The sequence below is a fragment of the Gopherus evgoodei genome, chromosome 1, assembly GCF_007399415.2.
Source record: "Gopherus evgoodei ecotype Sinaloan lineage chromosome 1, rGopEvg1_v1.p, whole genome shotgun sequence".
NCBI classification, from domain to species: domain Eukaryota; kingdom Metazoa; phylum Chordata; order Testudines; family Testudinidae; genus Gopherus; species Gopherus evgoodei.
In genome coordinates, this window is record NC_044322.1 from 343907088 (window position 1) to 343928186 (window position 21099).

At 40.0% G+C, this 21099-nt stretch overlaps 1 protein-coding gene across 15 annotated transcripts in view; it reads right to left on the reverse strand.

The window, feature by feature from the left end:
* Positions 1–1835: 1835 nt before the first annotated feature.
* MAGI2 (membrane associated guanylate kinase, WW and PDZ domain containing 2) overlaps positions 1836–21099 on the reverse strand; it is a 1169121-nt gene continuing 1149857 nt past the window's right edge. For 12 of the 15 annotated variants that reach the window (XM_030558726.1, XM_030558640.1, XM_030558551.1 and 9 more), the window contains one exon: positions 1836–4622. In XM_030558726.1, coding sequence (XP_030414586.1) covers positions 3820–4622 — 803 coding nt within the window. In that variant the 3' untranslated portion in view covers positions 1836–3819. Of the gene's footprint in view, positions 4623–20182; positions 20272–21099 lie in introns of all 15 variants that reach the window. The other 3 variants (XM_030559071.1, XM_030559251.1, XM_030558982.1) reach the window with 1 other exon arrangement.

Sequence of the window (21099 nt, forward strand, 5' to 3'; positions counted from 1 at the left end):
TATTTGGCTATAACAACAGGCTCTGCTGTTAAGGAGCTGTTTCTCAGTGTACAGCCAATTATGGTTCATGCTGCAAGTGGAAAAATCTGTGTAACTATTCACTCTCCCATGCTACTAGATTGGTATCAAATGATGTATAAGCAAAAAACAACATTAAGGGCAATATGTTTCTGAGTAATAACATGATGGTTCAGGCTGTATTATGAGGTGTTTAAAAACAGGGTGAATTTTAATTTCTCTGGAAGTAAAACAATCCCCTGGGAAATGCATCGCTTGCTGTGTATCACTACTAATAGGAAATGCAATGAGTATGTAAAAGTGAGTGCTGCAAATTTAGAATCTGTTCTAAACTGCTTTGAAGTCAATGGAAGGCTTCTCATTGACTTCAGTGGAATTTGAATCAGACCCTTATTCACCAGTCCAGACATGGGAATGATTGACACTTATGTCCAGTGGTTTAAAGCCGTGGTGTATTTGTTTTGCGAGATATTGTAATAGTAAAAAACAACAAAGTTATTAGTGCAACTGGTGGGAAATATTCATGTGGAAAATTTTCCTGCTGACAAATGAGGTTTAACTGAAAATATTTTTTTTCCAGGCAAATGGTAGTTTAAATGAAAAATTTTGATTTTTCTTTCAGGAAATTTCAAAACAAAAGTTTCATTTAATTTTGAATTGCCATTTGAAACAAGCCATATTTTTGTTTTGCTTCAACTTGAAATGCTGATTTTTTAAATTCACCTGCACCCCCAAATGAAACAACTCAGGTTTTCATTTTTAGTTTCTGGATTCCCCCTCCTTTATTAGACCTCTCACCTCTATTTCACACACACAAACACCCACCCCTACCCCTGGGAAGAAAAACTTTTAAAAAGCAGGAAGAGTGGAAAAAACCCCTATTATTCTCATTTTTTTTTGTTTTCCAGTTAGATGAAGTTGGGAAACAGTTGCTAGCCAGTGACTTCCTCTGTCTTTTACCAATGGAAAAAAGGGGTCCAAAGGAAAGAGAGGGGCATTCCAGCCCTGCCAAAAATCCAAATACTGAAAATGGAACACTGAAATTTTCCAGATTCCGAACATCTAAGTGAAAGAACATTGTATCTGTAGGAATCAACTCTATTTCCCCATGAACTCTAGTTATTAGTAGCCATGGTTCTAAGGTGTCATGAGTCAGCAAGTTACATAATAATCCTTGCCGAATCTTACGCTCACGGAATTTAACGGGAGTTTTTCCATTAAGATCAATGGGAGCAGGAGAAGGCCCCCATAACATACATTAGTGTCCTAAATCCATTCAATACAACAAAATTACTCTTTAACGTTTTCTGATATATTCTGATAGACGGTTTCTATCAGGTAACTTGGTACTTAAATCATGCCCCACAATCTATTCAGCAAACCTTTATAATGCTCAAACTGCCAAATTCCAATTGTCCACGTTAGATAAGCACAAACGATGACTTCCAGTGCTGTGCTTTTTATATTTTTTATATCTCATGATCGGGGGGAGGGAGAGTTGAGTGTTTTTGGGGGGTGGGAGATTTGCCAAAAATGATTTTTTGCTGTTTCTAGATAAAGACATACAAAATAAATTTTCTTTATGGTATCTGTACTGCCTGCCTGCATTTTAATTCAGAAATTGTATGATTCCTCTGCATAAAAAATCAGCTTGGCAAGATGTTCTGCATAATAAAACTGTGTTATTTCCAGTCCAATGCATGCAAACATTTATATCTTGGTAGCCCACTTTAAAAAAACACTCAAAATTAATACACAGTATGTACAGTTGAAAAAAAGATTTTTGGATATATATATTTTATTTGACAGTGGTTTAGATTATCATACAGTAAACAAGATTTCTGTAAAAGTTAATTTATCCGTAGTGGTGCGTTTCATAAAAATAGTTGCTCACTTACAGCCTTTCTGTGACTATTAATACATGGAATTATATTTATAGAGAGAGAGCTGTACAGGGTAAATTCACAGCTAACACTACACAGAAATATTATTTGGAATGGGGTTTAGATGATGTGCTGTCTTCACAGGTTATTGATTACAGCCGCATAAAGCAATTACTGCACAAGGAGTAGCTGTGAACTGTGCAAATTAGAGTTTATGCAAGCATAATCTCAATTGTTTTCCAGGTTTTATGATTTGTTTTCTATGTGTAAAGAAACAAGATACCAGGACGTGCATCTACACTACTGAAGCATTGTCCAAAATCCAATTCAATAAATTAATGGCAAATTATATTGGATTTCTAGTTCAGGGGATAAAGTTTTTTTTTAATTAAATAAAAGTTGTCAACAGCTGCATGGATTTGTGCTTTTAAAAATATGATAAATGGAGTTGTTCTTAAAAAAAAGGTTTTAAAAGCTGCAAAATCCTTTGTTTGAGGCTTTTAAAATAATTTGACAGGAAGAAACATGCCTACACATTCTAAGTGGAGAATGAGTCTAGTGCAGTGTATGAGACATATCGTTATGTGCTGACCTGTTTGGATAATGATGATCTGAATGTGACTCTTGAGCAGAGCAGATGAAGATCAGAGTTTGCTAGCATACCGATGTCTATCAATTTCTGAAAACAGCATCAACATTTTTTAAACAACCAGTGTATTATTATCCAGAGCTTTTTGGCAAAACAAGAAACCTACTGGGGACAGAATGGTGACTCAGGCATTTGGAATCCTTCCCCAGGAAGGTGGATTTGAGACTTGAAATTTGAGAGAGAGAAACAAGTAAGATGGAAATAAAAGAGAGAGAAAATTCCTCTGATGAAAATATAATGAACTAAGAATTTTTATCTTGGAAACAAGTCTCATCTGTGTTAGTGTGTGCATTAAAAGCATCTGAGCTGCCAAAACTTAAAGATGCCTTAACTAAAGTCTGTACAGATGTATGAAATATAGCACTGTGATTGTTTTCTGTGGGAGAGAAAGGCCTTTTTTTTTTTGAGGAAACTGCAGCTTTTTTTTCTTTTAAGAATCATCCTGGGTCTTGTAACTGTAAGTCTCAGTTTTGAGCTTGCCCAATTGATGTTTCTGTGCTACTTGTAATATTAGGGGAACCTGTGGCAAATCGCTTTTGAGGATAATTTGCAACTACAACTGCACCCTAACTCCTTTCTAATGTACAGAAATATGATTTGTTCACAAAATGGCAGTAGAAATGCGATCACACCAACTAATCCACTCGATTCCCCAACTCAACACATGAAGTGAACAACGCTGCTGGGTATCATGTGGACTATTCCAAATTGTTAACAATGGAGACATGTCATGGGCGTACAGTTTCAAAGAAACCCTTCAACCCTTGTCTAGATATGTTGAGAACAACGTATTTACAACATCTTCGCTCAGTTAAAATAGCCTTCCTCAGTTTCAGCTTGCTTCGTGCAGTTTTATTTAAGGCGATGTTCCAGTTTGGGATTGCTCTAACTTATTCCAGTTCCTGATATAAAGTTTGAACGAAATCCAAGTCCTTCATGCAGTGGAATAAAAATACTAAAGCTACACTGCACTGTCCTTCTCTGACATATTGTCCTTCGTATTGTTTTGGTTTCTTCCATAGCTGCCAAAGTCCCTAAAATGGAACTGGGGACTTAGGGTCAGTTTTAAATCTCCATGTTGACTATATGCTGCTTGAACTTATTAGACACTGTGCACATTGTCATGAAATTACACATTAATGTTTCCATTCCTCAGTGTTTTGTGTATATGTGTGAGAGTTAAAATAAATTAAAATAAATCAATGTGAGACAGAAGCTAAGAAGTATGTTTCTGCATCAGTGTGAAACAGTTAGAGGGCAACAGTTCATTTATCTGCTCATGGCAGAAGTGCCAGACTTTAGTACACTAGGTAGCTTATCCGAGCCAGGAATTTTCCATGGGCCTGGTGAGACAGTTGCCTTCCGAACTGTATTGTTGATGCTGCGCGTGTTAATGGAATGGAGATGTCCCTTCCTGGGGAACTCACTGGGTTTCCCATCAGGATCCCTCTTGTTCTGGTCCATATCACTTCCATGTGAGCTGCAGCTATTGCTACTGTACGCCTTTGTAGCACCAACTAAATCAAGCTTGACATGTTCAGAAGCTGCAGCTGAATTCTTGTCCGTGGTATTTCCAGATCTGTGACCTTCTTTCATACTGAGAGATCCATCTTTCTTGCCTTCCGGCTTCTTGGCTCTCCCAGGATGTTCATCATTGATTCCGGCACATACATGTTCTCTTTCTCTAGCCTCGATCGTAACACTCTGTCCCACTGCCCTACTTTCAGAGGTGGGCCTGCCACTACCAGTGGTCTTTTTTTTGCCTTCTGAGTATCCTTTCCTAGAAGCCTCTTCATGCTTTGTCCTTTCTACCTTTTTCGGGCTTGCTGACCTTTCTCTTTGCTCTCCTAACCTTTTCTTTTTGTGGCCATTTGCCGAAAGCTCCTTTGGTTTTCTTACATCATGTTCCCTCTTGATATCCCATCTTGGTTCTGGGTTTATCTGGTGAGAAGGGTCAGAGAGTGGGGCTAGATGTGATGAAGATAATGGTGAGATTATGTCATCAAGGGAAATAGCTATTTCCGGCAGACCTGGGGAGGTGGCAGAGAGAGAACTCCAGGAGTTTGGTTCGTCTGTTATAACAACAAAGAGAAGGGAGTTAAGGAATTATTCACATAACTTGGACCATATATTTCAAACATCAGTTACAATATCCAAAACCCATACTGAACCTAAATCTGGCAGCCCTTAGATGATAAAATTCCCATTGAAATCAATGGATGTGGGAGATAGAAATGACATCAACAGATTTGCCTGAGTAAGAACTGTGGGAATTGGTACTGAAAATATCAAGTGCGTTGATATAGGTTTAACTTTTCATTGCGTATATGAAAAGTATAATAATAATGACATATGCTGGTGAAATCAAAATGCATTTTTGTGCCATTATAGTGGATTGCTTAGTGAGCCATATAATTTCGCTCTCAAAGGACAAATGAAGAGGCCTTTCTGCTATCTATTATACATATCCCTACAAGCATACAATAATCAGCAGAAATGTGTAGTCCAGACCACATCATCAATCAAATCCAATTTTTCTAATCAACTATACTATTGCAATGTCTAGGGCCCTATTATTCTGAAAATGTATCTACAGTGTTCTGCCTTATGCAAAGACATAAAGGCTCTGGGAAGTCTAGGCTATCACCCTTGACTTTGTCTCAGTTACTCTGCCTCAACAGAATTTGGATAGATTCTGTAGATCCCATTTTCTTAAGATAGATGGTGCTTAGGATATACTGAGCCACAAAGAAACCCAGAAGCATCATGTTCTTCTCCATTTCATACATACTTCGGCCCAATCCTGCAAGCCTCTATTCTCATGAGTCGCCCCACTAACCTCTTTGGAACAACTCACATGAATAGGATGGTGCAGGATGTGGCCCTTCACATGGGATTCAGAAGAGCTGAAAGGTGAGTTAATTAGACTTCAGCACCTACATCCCAAACCACTGGCAAAATAAAAAGTATCTTATCTTGGTCAGGCCAGTGTTTCTTTCTCTTTGAGTGAGTGATCAACATTTCTTTTGATTCATCTTAAGGCAGGCAGACAGTTTGAGACTCATCGGAGCTGCTTGGCAGCCTGGCTCCCACCCCTCCCACCGTGAGGCTAGAGAAGTCTCTGAGCTTGGTTAATGTTGTCCCCTAATTGCCACCATTCCAGTAAGATGAACAAATCCATGCAATGATGGGACTCAAGGAGAGGAGACAGCATGTTTATTACGGAGAAAATGTTATCTCCCGACTGAGGGTTAAGTCAGGGCAGCACTTACAGATCGGAACTACTCCTAAAAATCTATACCATTTCTTTTTCCTAAGTAATGTTGTGGCCAGTTTCAAATCATCATGAGGCTTCACATTCGTGTGAAAAGTGAAATGTGCTTTATGCTCCAGTCTGGGATGTAAAGACTTACTCTATGGAGACCGTACGCTTAACAGAAGCAGTCTGCATAATTATTTATTTCTTTAGCAGCTAAAAATAGAAGAGACAATATTGAGGTGGGTGATGTAGTGAGAGTGAGCAGCATGGCCAGCAGAGGAGATATTTATTTTCCCATCTGGTGCCAATCATGTGCTTTTGCACCATGAGCATATCTGGGGAAAAATAGCATTTGAAAGCTCAAAAGTGCAAATTCTGTGTAAGGCAAACACGCTTTGGGCTTTGATTCTAACTGGGTCCAGGGTCTCCACTGAATTTTAAAGCCTCTCATCCAAAAAAAGGGAGGGCTCAACTTTTCAGGCCTCTCTGCTCTCATGAATTTGCCTATGAAAAACTAGTGCTGCACAGTCACAATGGTTTCTTCCAGACATCGATGGGCTAATTTGTTGTTTAATGCTGCTCTATAACTCCCAATAGAGTTAATAGGAGCCATGTTTGTGACCAAGGAGCAGGGCATCACCGCTTAACTCGTTAAAAAAAGCTTTTTTTTTAGCTGCTGTTATACCTAAATCACTAGCTAAATTTCACTTAAGTCCAAGTAATTTTTTGAAATATTTCAAAAACTATGGCTCAAAATGGCAACCCTCTGATTTTTTCCCTCTTGCTTACACCACAGATCTATCTGAACCAATTTTTTCTCCCAAGGAACTAGTGGGGGAAAAACTTTTCAAGTAAAGATCCTATGTGCCAAGTTCACATCAAAATTAGAAAACTCTAGAAAAAAAGTCAATTTTTGCCTTTTTTAAATATCCATGCAACACCACTGAAGTCAGCTGTGTGGGCAGGATATAAAAAGGAAACAGAGAAACAACTATCATTGTGCTCTTGCCATATCCACACTGCCTCCCCAAATTAAAGGCATTATTGAACTTCACTGACCAGGAGCAGAGTGCATTGGGCTAATCTGAAATCCCTAATCTCACATGACAGAAAACCACATTGTTGGGGGCGATCAATTCCAGAGCAGTAAAAATAGGAAGGGCCAGCAGCAATACGACTGAGTGGAGTCACCTAGTTGCCACAGTACAAGACTGGGTCAGCCCCTGCAAATCACCTTTCCCTTATGAGGACTGAGCCAGTTCGCTATCTGTCAAAAATAGGGTGGATGGGCCAATCACTAGTCCCCCATGATACAGCACAGTGACGCAGGCCTATGACCTGTTCCAAAACACCCAGAGGGAAAGGGACCAAGGGTTGAGTGGGCCTGCTGGGTAGCCCTCTGAAAATAGAGGGGACCCGGTACTCGGCGGATGGAGGGTAATTAGTCTCTTGGCTGTTTCCCAAGGAGATTTGCAACCAGCTAGGAATCCTGCAGAGAGAGCCCCAAAACACACTCTGCTGCTCCCAGTCATTCCCCAAGATCCCTTACTCGAACATGTCAGACCCATATAAAGGGTTGAATGTAGTTCAGTTTGAGTTTTGGGTGTCTGATATATGCATGGATTTCTTATTACTCTGGGCCCGTTCATCCAGTCTTAGTAGTTACCCAAATCAGACTTTGGCTAGGGATGTCATCAGTCACTCTCCTAACTCTTGCTAAAAATGCTGTAGGATCTTTAATGACCCCAAATGGGCAGACCTCAATTTTTTCTCTTGGTAAAGGTTGCAGTTGCAACAGTACATTGCTCCCAGCACCAGGCTTGGAAATGTGTCAAATACTGACGTAGCTAAGGGCTGCCTCCTGAAACACCAACAATACTTCCTGTAGTGCTAGAAAGACTCCAGTCCAGTCCCTGGCTTTGTTCAGCTGCTGAGAGCCACTGGTGTGCAGTAGGGCAGGCATGGATCACTACATTACATGCTGATGTAACTTTTGCAAGACTCATGCTAAGACTGAAACCTTGCCATTTCTCTCTTTAGCTCACATGGGATTTTTGCAGACAGGTAAAGATTTTGTACACTCAATAACCAAAATGGAAGCTTACACTGAAGTGACTCTCTTGTTTACTTTCTTTATCCATGATTGCATCATGGAAGACTAATGGAAATTTTATGCCTAGAGCGACAGATTTTATAACATGCCAATTTTTTTCAATATGTATGAAGTGTGTGTGTGTGTGTTCCTCTCCTAATTAAGGTCTAATCCCACACCTGGAGCCCATTCTTTTTTGACCACTCTGTAACCATGACAACAATTAGAGTCGGGACTGCAATTTTCCAGCTAAACAAAAAGATGGTACCTTCTACAGAACAGTGCCCTTGCATAATTTGCTGGGGGGACTGGCTTAGTACAAAATCAGGGAGAAGAGTGTCATCTACTGACTAACAAATATCACTTTCCTAACACCTCACATTTTCATTAGAACGTGCCCATACAGGTCCAAGTGAGTTCCAACCTTGCTCAGTTTATAATCTCTGCCAAGCTTGCAGCCCAGGATAGTAAGGCTACAGACATACTGTCACATACACCCACTGGGTCTCAACTGTTTTAAATAATGACTCAATGGTTTATCAATAACCTGGGATTTTTAATCAGTTGGACTTAACTTTGAAGTGCTAGTGTTAAGTCCTTTTAACGTTCAATAATAGCACTAATAATAATGATACAAACCTGCCTGATGAAATATAAAAGATAATCATTTGCATTTTATTACAGAAGTAAAATAAAATCGCAGTGCCTCTAATAGTCTAATTCATGAATAATTAACAGTATTTGTAAGCTTTGGGTATTTTCAGAAATAGGAACTAAATAGTTCCCAAAATGTCTTTGCATCTGTTTTTCATCTCTGTTACAAAGTGCTAGCAAATCAAATAACTGGTTGATAAAATCAAAATGTGGTAAGTTATATTTTACTCTTTTACATCTGAAATTACATATTGCTAGAAAGTGACAAACTTAATTCTTACAGATGCAGCTAATAAAGAAAATAGAGAAGGCTTATCCCTGGTGTGTATCTCAAAACAAGTCAGTGGAATTACATCTTGGAATGCCTGTTATATTCTTGATTGCTTTGGTCTCCTGCAACCTGTGTTTCATGTTCTTTAGAGCAGATCTTTCAACTCACTTTAATGATCTGTCTTCGAATGTCCACAGCTACTGAAATCACAACTCATTTTAGTTACTGAAGTAAATGACTCAAAGGTTCCACTCTTTGAGTTTTGGATGGTTTGGGAAGCCATAGAATATTAGGGTTGGAAGAGACCTCAGGAGGTCATCTAGTCCAATCCCGTGCTCAAAGCTGGACGAACACCAAATAAATCATCCCAGCCAGGGCTTTGTCAAGCCAGGCCTTAAAAAAACCTCCTACCTAGGTAATCCACTCCAGTGCATCACCACTCTCCTAGTGAAATAGTGTTTCCTAATATCCAACCTAGACCTCCCCTACCGCAACTTGAGACAATTGCTTCTTATTCTGTCATCTGCCACTACTGAGAATAGCCGAGCTCCATCCACTTTGGAACCCCCCTTCAGGTAGTTGAAGGCTGCTATCAAACCTCCCTAACTCTTGTCTTCTACAGACTAAATAACCCCAGTTCCCTCAGTCTCTCCTTGTAAGTCATGTCCCCAACCCCGTCATCATTTTCATTGCCCTCCGCTGGACTCTCTCCAATTTGTCCACATCCCTTCCGTAGTGTGGGGGGGGGGAGACAAAACTGGACACAATACTGCAGGTGTGGCCTCACCAATGTTGAATAGAGGGGCATAATCTCTTCCCTCAATCTGCTGGTAATGCTCCTACTAATACAGCCCAATATGCTGTTGGCCTTCTTGGCAATGAGAGCACACTGCTGACTCATATCCAGCTTCTCGTCCACTGTAATCCCCAGGTTCTTTTCTGCAGAATCCTTTGGTAGGTTCTGTTAAATTTTAAAACCCAGAAGGGAGGAGCAAGGCAGTCTACCCCTTTAGAAAAATCCCAAACATCAATAATACTGGAAATAGTTAGAGGATCCAGCCATTTCCCCCACTGCCATATAATCTTCTGTTGCTTGCAGTTGAAGCCATGTTGGTCCCAGGATATGAGATAGACAAAGTGGGTGAGGTAATATCTTTTATTGGACCAACCTTTATTACTGGAAGCAACATGCTTTCGAGCTTCACAGAGCTCTTTCTTTTGATCTGGAGGTGGTAACCAGAGTGTCTAAGCTAAGTACAAGATATGACAGATTGTTATGTATGAGTTCACACATGCTGCAGGAGACCGCTTAAAATGAAGTGGCTGATTAAGGTTTAGCAGGCAGTAGGGTGTGTTACAAATTGTTGTAATGAGCCATAAAACAAGTGTCGCTGTTAAATCCATGGTTTTTAGTGTCCACAGAGTTATGAATTTAAGGTTCCAGGCTCCTCTTTTGAAGGTGTACAGATTTCCTTTGAGGTTGAGGCCTGAGAGGTCAGATATGGCGTGATAACATTGTGAAAAGTGTTCCCCCACACTGATAGGGTGTTTTTGTTTTTAGTATTTTTTTCTTCATTTATCTGCAGGTTTTACATCAGTTGTGCTGGCAGGATCTAGTGACACTTTTTGCTTTGGTATATCTGGTCTGTGGGAACTTTGCTCTTATATATATTCTCTACTCACACACTATCATCTCACCCAGTTGATAGTATCCATGCAACCTTAACTTTGTCCTCTTGCTTTAGTCTGTATATGGAAATATGATACTGGATTCATGCTTTGCCATTGGTAGTAAAGATTATGAGAGGAATGTAGTCCCAAGCTACATTCAGTTTTGTCAAAGTACAATAGGTTTTACGTTATGACGTGCTGTTGGCTAGAAGAACATTTTTATGAGCAGAAATAAAATAATTGGTCTGACTGGCGTTATGAAGTGTGTGACAAATGTCATGGTGCAAGCTTGTCTAATTTTATACAGACCTTGTAAGTGATAATTATAATAACTATCCTGTGTTGTCTTTTTGTACTGATTAGTGGTGCAGTGTTCTAGTATTCCAGTATATTGTAAATAGGTATAAGATTTTTATATTCTCCTAGTAATTTTGACTTGTGCATATATTATTACATATTTTCAGGGGCAAGCCTAAGCCTAGATGGAAAGTGTAAGTCAAGTAGGATGATGGCAAGAGAGGAAGGATTATAAGACAATGAGGACATGGCTGGATCTCTTTATTTTTCATTTACAGACTTGGTAGTGTTTGGAATTTTTATTGTCTGTAATTTTTTGGTGGGTGAAACCCATTTAATCTTAATTCTTTTGAACAAAGTGATTTCGGGGGAATTCTCTTTGTTTTGATAAGTGACAAAGGTCTGAATTGGGTTTGGTGGATAATTTCTGCATGAGGCTCCTTAGAGCAGGGCCCACTCCTGCAGGTATCAGCAAGTCCGTAAGAGGCATGTGAGTGTGGAATTATACCTGGGTGGGAAAAGGGGATTGATATAGGAGACAGCTGCACTGAAAACTTGGAGCACTTAGTTTGTAGAAAATCTCCAGAGTCTCTATGCCTCATTTAGGTGCATCCCAGTTCCCTTCATGCCCTATTGCCATCGTTCCTTTCAGACTCTTTATTATTGAATGGCCAGATGTTGCTTCCTTTTGGATTCACTTCATGCCACTTTTAATTTTGTCCTGTATTTAGATACAAAACAGTATGTGTCCTAAAATAGATCACAGAGGAAGTCTCCCACACATCCTTGTGAGGACCCTCTTATGTGCCCGTAGGCAAAATTCCCAGTGATTTCCTTATTCTTATATTACTGCCTGAGAGTTTTGCAGAGTTAGGAATCTAACTTGAAAATCACTGACGTGTATTTTAAACCTAGAGATTGCTAGAAAGAGACCAGCTTTGAAAGGAATAAGAAGAGTTTGTTTTAAGACTAGGAGAGGATATTGTCTGGTTTTTGGACTCCAAAGGACTGTACAATGAAAGAGTGAAGGGAGCACTCTCCTAGCCCCTGGTCTGGTAAAGGCAACGAGTTAACCATGGCCAGCTATGAGCTAGTCAAGTGATAATACTTTATTCACTTTAATGAGGAAAGTATATTATTTCAATATGGCCAGACCATGGATGAAAAGCTATTGGAAGCCAGAGCAGATCTCATCCAGAGTTGAGGCATAGCAAGGAGAGCTATATTACAAATGGCTATATAATTTAAAAAGATAATGACTTTTAAATTAGTTTTTATTAATAGCATTAAGCCACACTGTTTATACATATGTTAATAAAATGTGTGGCATTAATGAAAAAAACCATTCTATATAGAGTGAAAAATTTAAGAGGTTGATACTACACCATTAATTATATTTAAATATTAAAATTATTAATTATTGCAGCTAAAATAGGCATTAGGAAGTCTCACATTTTGACTGGTCGATAAATAGCTGTCATTCTTAGAGTTATGCTGTTAATATTGAGGACATGGTTTGCTGAATAAAAGTTGCCTTGACTTACAGTGTTTGGAGAGTGTATGTGTGGCTGAACAAATGAACTTCCATAGAAAGCTGATCCTGCTAGAGGCTGAGCGCCTTCTGTGAGGTGCTGATCACCCTTAACTTCCATTTAAGGACTCAGTTCAGCAAAGCAAGGTGTTTAAGCCCATCCCTACTGAACAAAGCACTTAAGTCTGTGCCTAAGTGTTTTGCTGCACAGGGTAGAGCAGCTGAACCTGGGTCTAAGAGAACATCTTTTAAGAAGTAGGATACTGGGAATTGAAGATTCACAGCAGCACATGTGATCAGGTTAGTTATTATGGCTATCGGCTAATCAGGGTGTCAGATTTTCTAATTCTTCTTTATAATGCCGGACAGAGTCTCCTGCAAAAAAAGACCAGTATAATGAGAGGGAAGTCAGTGAATGAGTGATCTTAACGTTTTCATATTCAGTACATGGTTTATAAGTACAATCCAAATATCGATGGAAAGCCTAGACACTTAGAAAGCTGGTTAGTATACACAATTCTACTTAAAAAATTGTTGCAGTATATAAAATGTTCTGTAGTCATCTTTATTCAAACAATATGTTCCAATAAGTTTTTCAAAATTACTAGATAGCATTAAAAAAGTGTCAGTGACCTCATTCTGCTGAGTTTTTAAAAATATAATTATATTTGTTTGAAAGGTTTTTCAAGCTAAGAATTACAGTTTCAATGGAATTTGGATCCAGGACAGATGTCAAGAACTCAACTATCCACCTAATGCCGTTGGCTCAGGAACCAGAAGTTGGGAAAAAGATCACAAATAGATTGGGACAGTTTCAAAAGTGGGAAGACAGGATCACTTGGGACTCTTGAAAACAGACCTGCCTTCCCTTCCCAGTTGACTGGACTTGGACTTCCTACATGCCTCTACAAAGCTCTTGGAAGCTGTAGGTTTCCAGTTGCTAAAGACTATTATACTAAGGGGTTATTTTTGAAATTCATTATTATGTTTAATAGCTCTCAGAAACTCCAGATCTAGAACTGTTCTTTACTGAATGTATGCCTCGGTGTTTGCACATCTGGTTGCTTATAGTAGTGCATCCGTTACTAAGATCGCTGGTGGTTGTTTATTTTATATCATTGAGCAAGCTGAAAAGCCACTGTTTTTATAATATTAAGAAATGAGAATGTGGAGTGGACGAGTGGATCCAAGACACTGCATCCCAACCTGTGAACACTCTTTAGCTGTACAGCCAAGCAATAAGGTGTCTCATTGGGCTCGTATACATGGTATGGCAGTGCACATCAGTGGGATGTAAATTCCAATGCACATCAATGTGTTACACACTAACTGGTGCCCATGGACCCTGCTGCTGCATGTTAAAAGTTTCCTAGTGCACATTAATGTAGTCCTGTTTCAAACAATACTATGTTAACACGCACTAGGGAACTTTTAATGCTTACCAGCAGGGTCTACACAGGCCAGTTAGTGCACAACACATTGGTGTGCATTAGAATTCACACCCCACTTATGCACACTACTACACTGCATAGACAAGCCCACTGTCTGTCCAGAGATGTAGCCTCCATTTTTATGCTCAAAGGTGTGAAGTGTCCAACCTGAGACACCTGAATGAGGTCTGTTTCATAGAGGTGGGTGCTCAGCACTTTCTGAGAATCACATCCCTTTAAGTTGACTCAAGTTGGGCACCCCAAATCACTAGTTTTTGAAAATTCAGACCACTGGGCCCCCCTCTGCCAGGTGCTACATATAAGTGCTTCCCAGAAAACCTACATCCAGTCAAGAGAGCATGGGGTGGAAGTTAGATGCCCCTACAGCTGGCTAATTCAGTGACCTACAGAGACATGGTCTTCAGAGCCTCCATTACAGGAGCTGTGCCGCGGCTTTCTGGGGAGGAGGAATCATGGCCTGTGTGTTTACACAATATGGGTGGAGGGATTAGGGGAGGAAAAGCATCTTTGACCAGAATATGGGGGACTCCTTAAGGTGTACATAAAGAATATTTTTTCTTTCGTATGCTATTGTCTGGGTGACTTACTGTGAATGACTTATTAATTTGCCAAATCCAGCAAGTGACTAGTGACAAGGTGCAAAGGCATTCAACCATGTAAGGGGTTACTGGATTCCTTCCTGTCACATGGCTGAGCTGGGCAAGGTTTTAAAAGGAAAGAGGAAGTTAGTGCAGAAGATCTTACTGTAGAGGAAGGATGTGAACTCTCTCCTCCCAGCTGACTAGGCCTTGGATGGTTATTACCCAGTCACTGGAGTTGAGTTGTTCTGGCTTTGAGTTTGTGTCTTGGAAATACAGCAAGCAAATACAAGAAGACAAGGGATAGGAAGAGCCCTTTAGTTGGGACTTTATTTTTCCTTACAGGGTAGGTGAGTCTGGAGGCCTGTTTATGTGACCAAACCATGGATAAAAGCTCAAGGGTAAGGTTTGTCATGTATTTTATTCACTGTAATTTAGCTGTGATCATATACACTTCTTACGGTACTAGCAAATCTACTGTAGCATATTGTGTAAAAATAATTAAGGCTTAGTAACAAGAGAACTGACTGTACAGCACTCTTATTAAAACTCCGCTCAGATGTGGAGATGGACTGCCGATTTTGATATGAATGATAATGTGTGTGGATTAGTGAGGTTCTACTTTAATAATAATTAATAATAATAATATCATAATTAATAATATTTAGTCTTTAACTAGAATTTTTAATCTTTAAACTGTTTTTGAGCATTAATTCATCTTCACAACAAGCCCACGAGGTATGTAAGTAAATATTATCACCCTCATTTTGCAGATGGGTGAGGTTGGTTAGAGTGTTTTAAGTGACTTGGTCAAGGTCACAGAGGCAGTCAGAACTGCTCTTTTGACTTTGGAATTTATCTTCCAGGAGCAGTACATTCAAAAAATAAAGACTCTATAGTGGTTCTCTGGAAGATCAGACATACTGCCACAAAACCCATGAAAATGTTCCCCATCTCTCTGTCTCTCCAAATGGCATTTTATACTTTCAGTTCTGTAGCAAAAGATACAAAATACCGATATAAAAGGGCAATAAATCTTTTAAAATATAAAATGTGCTGTTATGTAAGACAGACAATATATACCTTTCATTTTCCCAACTGAAGAATGTTCTCCTCTCTCATCAACTGCTACATATTTGTTAAAATTATTTGGATTTGTTTGTAAAACACATTTTAATACTGAGTTTTGTCCTTGAATAGTTTTTACCCATAGGTCTAAGAACTGATAGAACCTTTTGGAGCTCATATTCAAATTGCCTGATGGTTTTAGGCCAATTTTATCAACCAGTATTTTGATTCATTTAGTTGATCCCTCTTTTTTCCACACCACAAGTTCCTGAAATTAAGTTGGTGTTGCTAGAAATAAGAGGACGGCTATTGGGAATGCAGCATGAATATGAATGAATGTTCTCAGCTCAGTCAAGGTGGTTGCATAAGGAAAGGGCACTGTTTCAAAATGACCTTATTGATTTTTGCTTCTCCCATCGTTGTCTGACATATGGGACAGTTCAAGTTCCCAATACCATTCAACACTGAGCTCTAGAGATTTATAAGACAGGCATTTCAAAAGAATGAAGTGGATTATCTGATTAGTACTCTCAACAGGCCTGGGTATCTGATGTAACCGTACAAGTCAAGACTCATTAGCCAATTACTATGCAAATGTAACAACTTCTAAACATGTCAAGAACTAGACACAGGCAGTCCTCAGGTGGTTGAAGACACCTGTGGTGTTTAGCTTTGTGCTCACAGTTAATACCAGGCAGGCAAACACACAGTATTAGGAAGCAGCTTCCTAATTTTGTCATGCATTACACAATGGATAATACAAGGCTCACCACTAAAAAAAAAGAAAAGAAAAAAAAGGCAGTGTTCATCATTGACACACTGAAGATCAGAACCCCCCAACATATATATCTAGGGTAGGTGTAACTTGACTTTGATGTCCTTTCCATATCAAATTCAAGCTCGTGGGTGTCCCTTTCAAGGCCCATCACTATTCAATCCTGCTCACGTCTCTGATCGTGTCTCCTGCCATTCCTCCTTCTGCTCCATCTTTGCCTTCCTTCTGTCTACTCCATTTATCTCCTTCTCCCATGCTTGTCCTCTTGCCTGCTTTTTGTGCTGCCCTGCCTTCCTAGAACGGCCTTCCTGAAACCACTCTCTCATTGCAAATTCTTCTTAAAACTCGACACCTATGCTGTAGCTGTCAGGTTTCTATGTATGGTGCTTGGGTCTATATACTGCACAGTGGCTCAGTGCTGCATATGTGGTTATCCAAATGCACGGCGTTTTTTAAAAGGGATGCTGGTCAGCAAAATCCAGGGGAAAAATGCATACCAAGCCATTTTCCCCCCTAAGATTCAAATACTTTGTGATGCATAGGCATACACTTTATCATTACATGTAGTCACTAGAGCAGTTTTTAATCACTTGGACATTTACTTACTTCACTGTCAGTATATGTAGGGCAGAGGTCACCAGCTGGTGATCGCGATCGACTGGTCGATCCTGGAGGCTCTGCCAGTCAATCGTGATCTCCGGCTGCTAAAAGTCCGGTGGTGCAGCGGGGTTAAGGCAGGCTCCCTGCCTTCCCTGGCCATGCGCCACTCCCGGAAGTGGGCAGCACACCCCTGAGGCCCTGGGGGAGAGAGAGAGGCAGGGGTCTCCATCTGCTGCTCCTGCCTGAAAGCACTGTCCTTGCAGCTCCCATTGGCTGGGAATGGGGAACTGCAGCCAATGGGAGTTGCAGGGGCGGTGTCTTCAGAGAGGGGCAGCGTATGGAGCCACATGCCACCCCCGTGCAGGGGATGCAGGGGCATGATGGCCACTTCCAAGAGTGATGTAGGGTTGGGGCAAGCAGAGAGCCTGCCTTAGCCCCACTGCGCCACTGACCGGGAGCCATCTGAGGTAAGTGCCGCCCCTCCCGCACCCCAAACCCCAGCTTTTCACTCCCTCCCAGAGCCAGCACCCCTTAGCCCCTCCTGCACTCCAACCCCCTGTCCCAGCCCAGTGAAAGTGAGTGAAGGTGGGGGAGAGTGAGCAATGGAGGGAAGGGGGGATGGAGTGAGTGGGGTGGGGCCTTGGGGAAGGGGCAGGGCCTCAGGGAAGGGGTGAGGTAGATGCTGGTTTGCATTTAAATTCAAAAAGTAATCTTGTGCATAAAAAGGTTGGAGACCACTGTTGTAGGGCATCAGAGTAGCTGATCTTATAATTACACATGCAATACGAAAAGTCCAGGAAATTCATTCACTTTTGTTATGAGCTTTAGATTTCACTATTGAAGCAAGTCAGAGATACAGCTCAATTTTACTAAGCAAGCAATTTTTGATGAGCCCAAAAAATACTCCATAAGACTTTTTTTTCTAATAAATACAAAGCTATTATCTTGGCTATTAATAGTGATTTAATAACAGAGGGGAGGGATAGCTCAGAGGTTTGAGCATTGGCCTGCTAAACCCAGGGGTTGTGAGCTCCTTGAGGGGGCTATTTAGGGATCTGGGGCAAAAATCTGTCAGGGATGGTACTTAGTCCTGCTGTAAAGGCAGGGGACTGGACTTAATGCCCTTTCAAGGTCCGTTCCAGTTCTATGAGATAGGTATATCTCCATATTAAATTAAAAAAAATTTCATTAGACTGCTACAAAAGGTGCAAGCTGAAATGTCCTGAATATAGAAACTGAAGGGAGAGGCGGATTTTAAGAAATAGTCTAAGTGAAATACTAATTACATTAAAATAAATGGCAGTATAGCAGTACTTTCTTAGTTAATTTCCACAGCAAGCTTTCTGCTCCTAAGACGGTCAGCTGATATCACACCTTGTTGCTTTTTGAAGGGACTGAGTAACTGAAGGACTAGGCAATGGAACCCTGTCCCTTGTCTGACTATAGATCAAGACAGAAGGGACTGGAAGTTGGCTATTCAGGGACTATGGGAACTGTGCTGGTAGCTTTAGTTCATTTTCATTTTCATAAACTTACAGATTCTAAGAGCAGAAGGGGCCACTGTGACCATCCAGTCTAGCTTCCTGTAGAGCAGAGGCCACAGAGCTTCCCCAAAATAATTTCTAGAGCAGATCTTTCATAAATTATTTTTTGGAAGTTTTAAAAACATATGTGTTATAGAAGCTGAAAATTCCATCCAACAAAGATGTTGTGTTGATGACTGACACCCTGTCTCTGTCAAAATTTGGCTCCAAGAAAAGTTCTAATAAGGCCAAATAATAATTATAACATCGGCAGCCACTCATCTATAGCTGAGTTACTGAGTGCTACATCTACCAGTTTTAGGAGGGAACAACGTTCCTTCCCATGTTTTTTATTCTAAAGCAACAAAAAGTAATTTGAGTGTGTGTGTGTGTGTGTACCATGCAAAGTCATGGTTATATGAGATAATATTCATTGTGGAACCAAGGTCACCTAACTCGCTCTGTTTGTGAACATAGACTTACGAGATGAATCTGATATAGCTATGTAGTGCAGCTCTCTGTCTGCATGATCTCACCTCTCACTGTCTTGAAAGATGACCTGTACTGTCTTTGCCAATGAGCATGAAGCGGAAGTGAGGTGAGATAGCAGATTGTGTAAAATGGTACAGCTCTGATTTCCACCCTACTAACAAATTAATTCCCTTACTGAGCCCCCTCAGTACTGCCTCAGACATTCAAACAAAACTGAGAACTGGATACAAGTGTAAAATCTGTTAGTACAATGGTTTTGAAAGGGCCTCTAAAACTGTGTCAGCAAAATATATGGTTATATCAGTTTGTAGATGCAAAGTCACATTTGGGGACACAAACTGGATAACTGCATTTGCAAAGGACAATCAGATGGGTAACTGATCTGCATGCGCAAAAACAGACTGCTGCACTTCACACCCCCTCACCCCAAATGAAACTGCATATTTTGTGAGAACATTGTTAGAGGATCTGAAATGTTGGCTTTGCACAGTATTTTGAGGAGATTTTCAAAGGCCCAAATGGCAGTGAGACACCTTTGGAAATCTCCCTCTCTGTTCCCAACCTTTCTGCTTGAAGTGTTTTAGATTGTTCTGCTAGTAGGCCACAGTTTTAATGAAAATATTACGTTGTACAAAGTTATTCTGCGAGAGACTTCTATAACTGTTAAATGTACCGGCAGAGATTACTTTTGAGATTTCTCTGATGACCACAATCAATATGGACCAGGAAAAATAAATATTTCCTTTCAGGTATCATTTCTGGGCTGTGACTACATATTATGATTTGGTAACTTTGAACAAACCATGCAGTAAGTCCTGATTTATGAAGGAAATAACTTGAAACTGAGTGCAAAGCTGTGCCATCTGAATCAGCATTTTTTGGGGGAAATTTTATTACAGAATGTTGCAACAAAAGCACAGCAACATTATTTTAGGTCAAGATATAACATCCATCTTCAGATTAACAGTATTGTGTGGAGCCAAGTACCATCAGAAAGGGTAAAACTATGGCATCGCTTCTAAGGCCTTTAGTTACTCTTCTAGGAAAGCTGTCGTTATAGCGTAAACCTTTGTTACAAATACAAGAAGATACCTTCTCAGAGGGACATAGCCGGGCTTCTCCCACTAGCAGCAGTGGAAGTTACAGGGCTACACTCCCATCTAGGAAATGAAAATATACTCTTAAGGATCTAAACTAAATAGGTATTCTCTTTAGTTGATTAGGTTCTCACTATTAGGAACAGTCCAATATAGTAGGAGCCTCTCAATAAGCTAGCGTGTAAGAAAAAACTAGGAAAAGCCTCAGTTAAAACAGTTGCGTGAAACAAAAGCATATTAGAGAATGATAATACACATGCAGAGTTTACAAACCGTGTCTTTAGGGTGGCCCAATAAGTAGAAATATGGGGACCCATGCTTGTCACTTTTCATGCACATGGAGAGACTGGAAGGTACCATTCCTAAAGGAAGGGGAGGAACAGCCTAGGACCAATCATTAGAATTAACAGAACCAGTGACAAAGATATATTACTATTGTTAGAACAAAGAATCCTTAGTAAGTTTAGAGCAGCTGAGTAAAAAGCTTATAAATACAGGAAAAAGACTTTCTCTAAAGCCAAGACTAACAAGCATGCAATAAGTCATTATATTAGTGAAAGATCGAGGTATTATACATATATATTTGGGAAGCAGATTCTGCTGAATTGTGGAAGACATCTTGAGGTGCTTTTTAAAGGAGCTGTAACTCATAAAATTGAAGGTTTTATTAAATTCCAAAATCATAAAGAAAATTCCTTCATATCAAAAGTCTTTGTATTGGTATCAGCTCTGTCATTTTCAGTGTTAGTCACCGTGGCTGTGCTGAAATTCAAACAGCTGAGCTTCCCCAGGGCTTCTTGAAAAACGAGTCACTGCTAATTCCAGCATTTGTGTATACCGAAACTTTCTGTTGTAACTAAATTACAAATAACTAGCAATGCACTAAAGCCCCAATTCTGCAAAGATTTAGGCATGTGGGTCCCACTTCCAAGCATGTTATTATGTCATGTTTGGCAAGATAGATACCTAAAAATGCAGCCTAATGCAGAATTGTTTTTTAAGCAAAGTCATATCAGGAAAAAATATTTTGTGTGAATTCATGAATTACAGCTTGTAACAAGCTCTTGAAATCACCAGGAAATTAAAACACACAGGAAAAGCATAAAGAGTGTCAATGAAGGTAGCTTTAAGAAGTGGATTGGACCTGCTAGAAACTTGTCCCATTAAATATTTCCACTGCTCTCAGAATG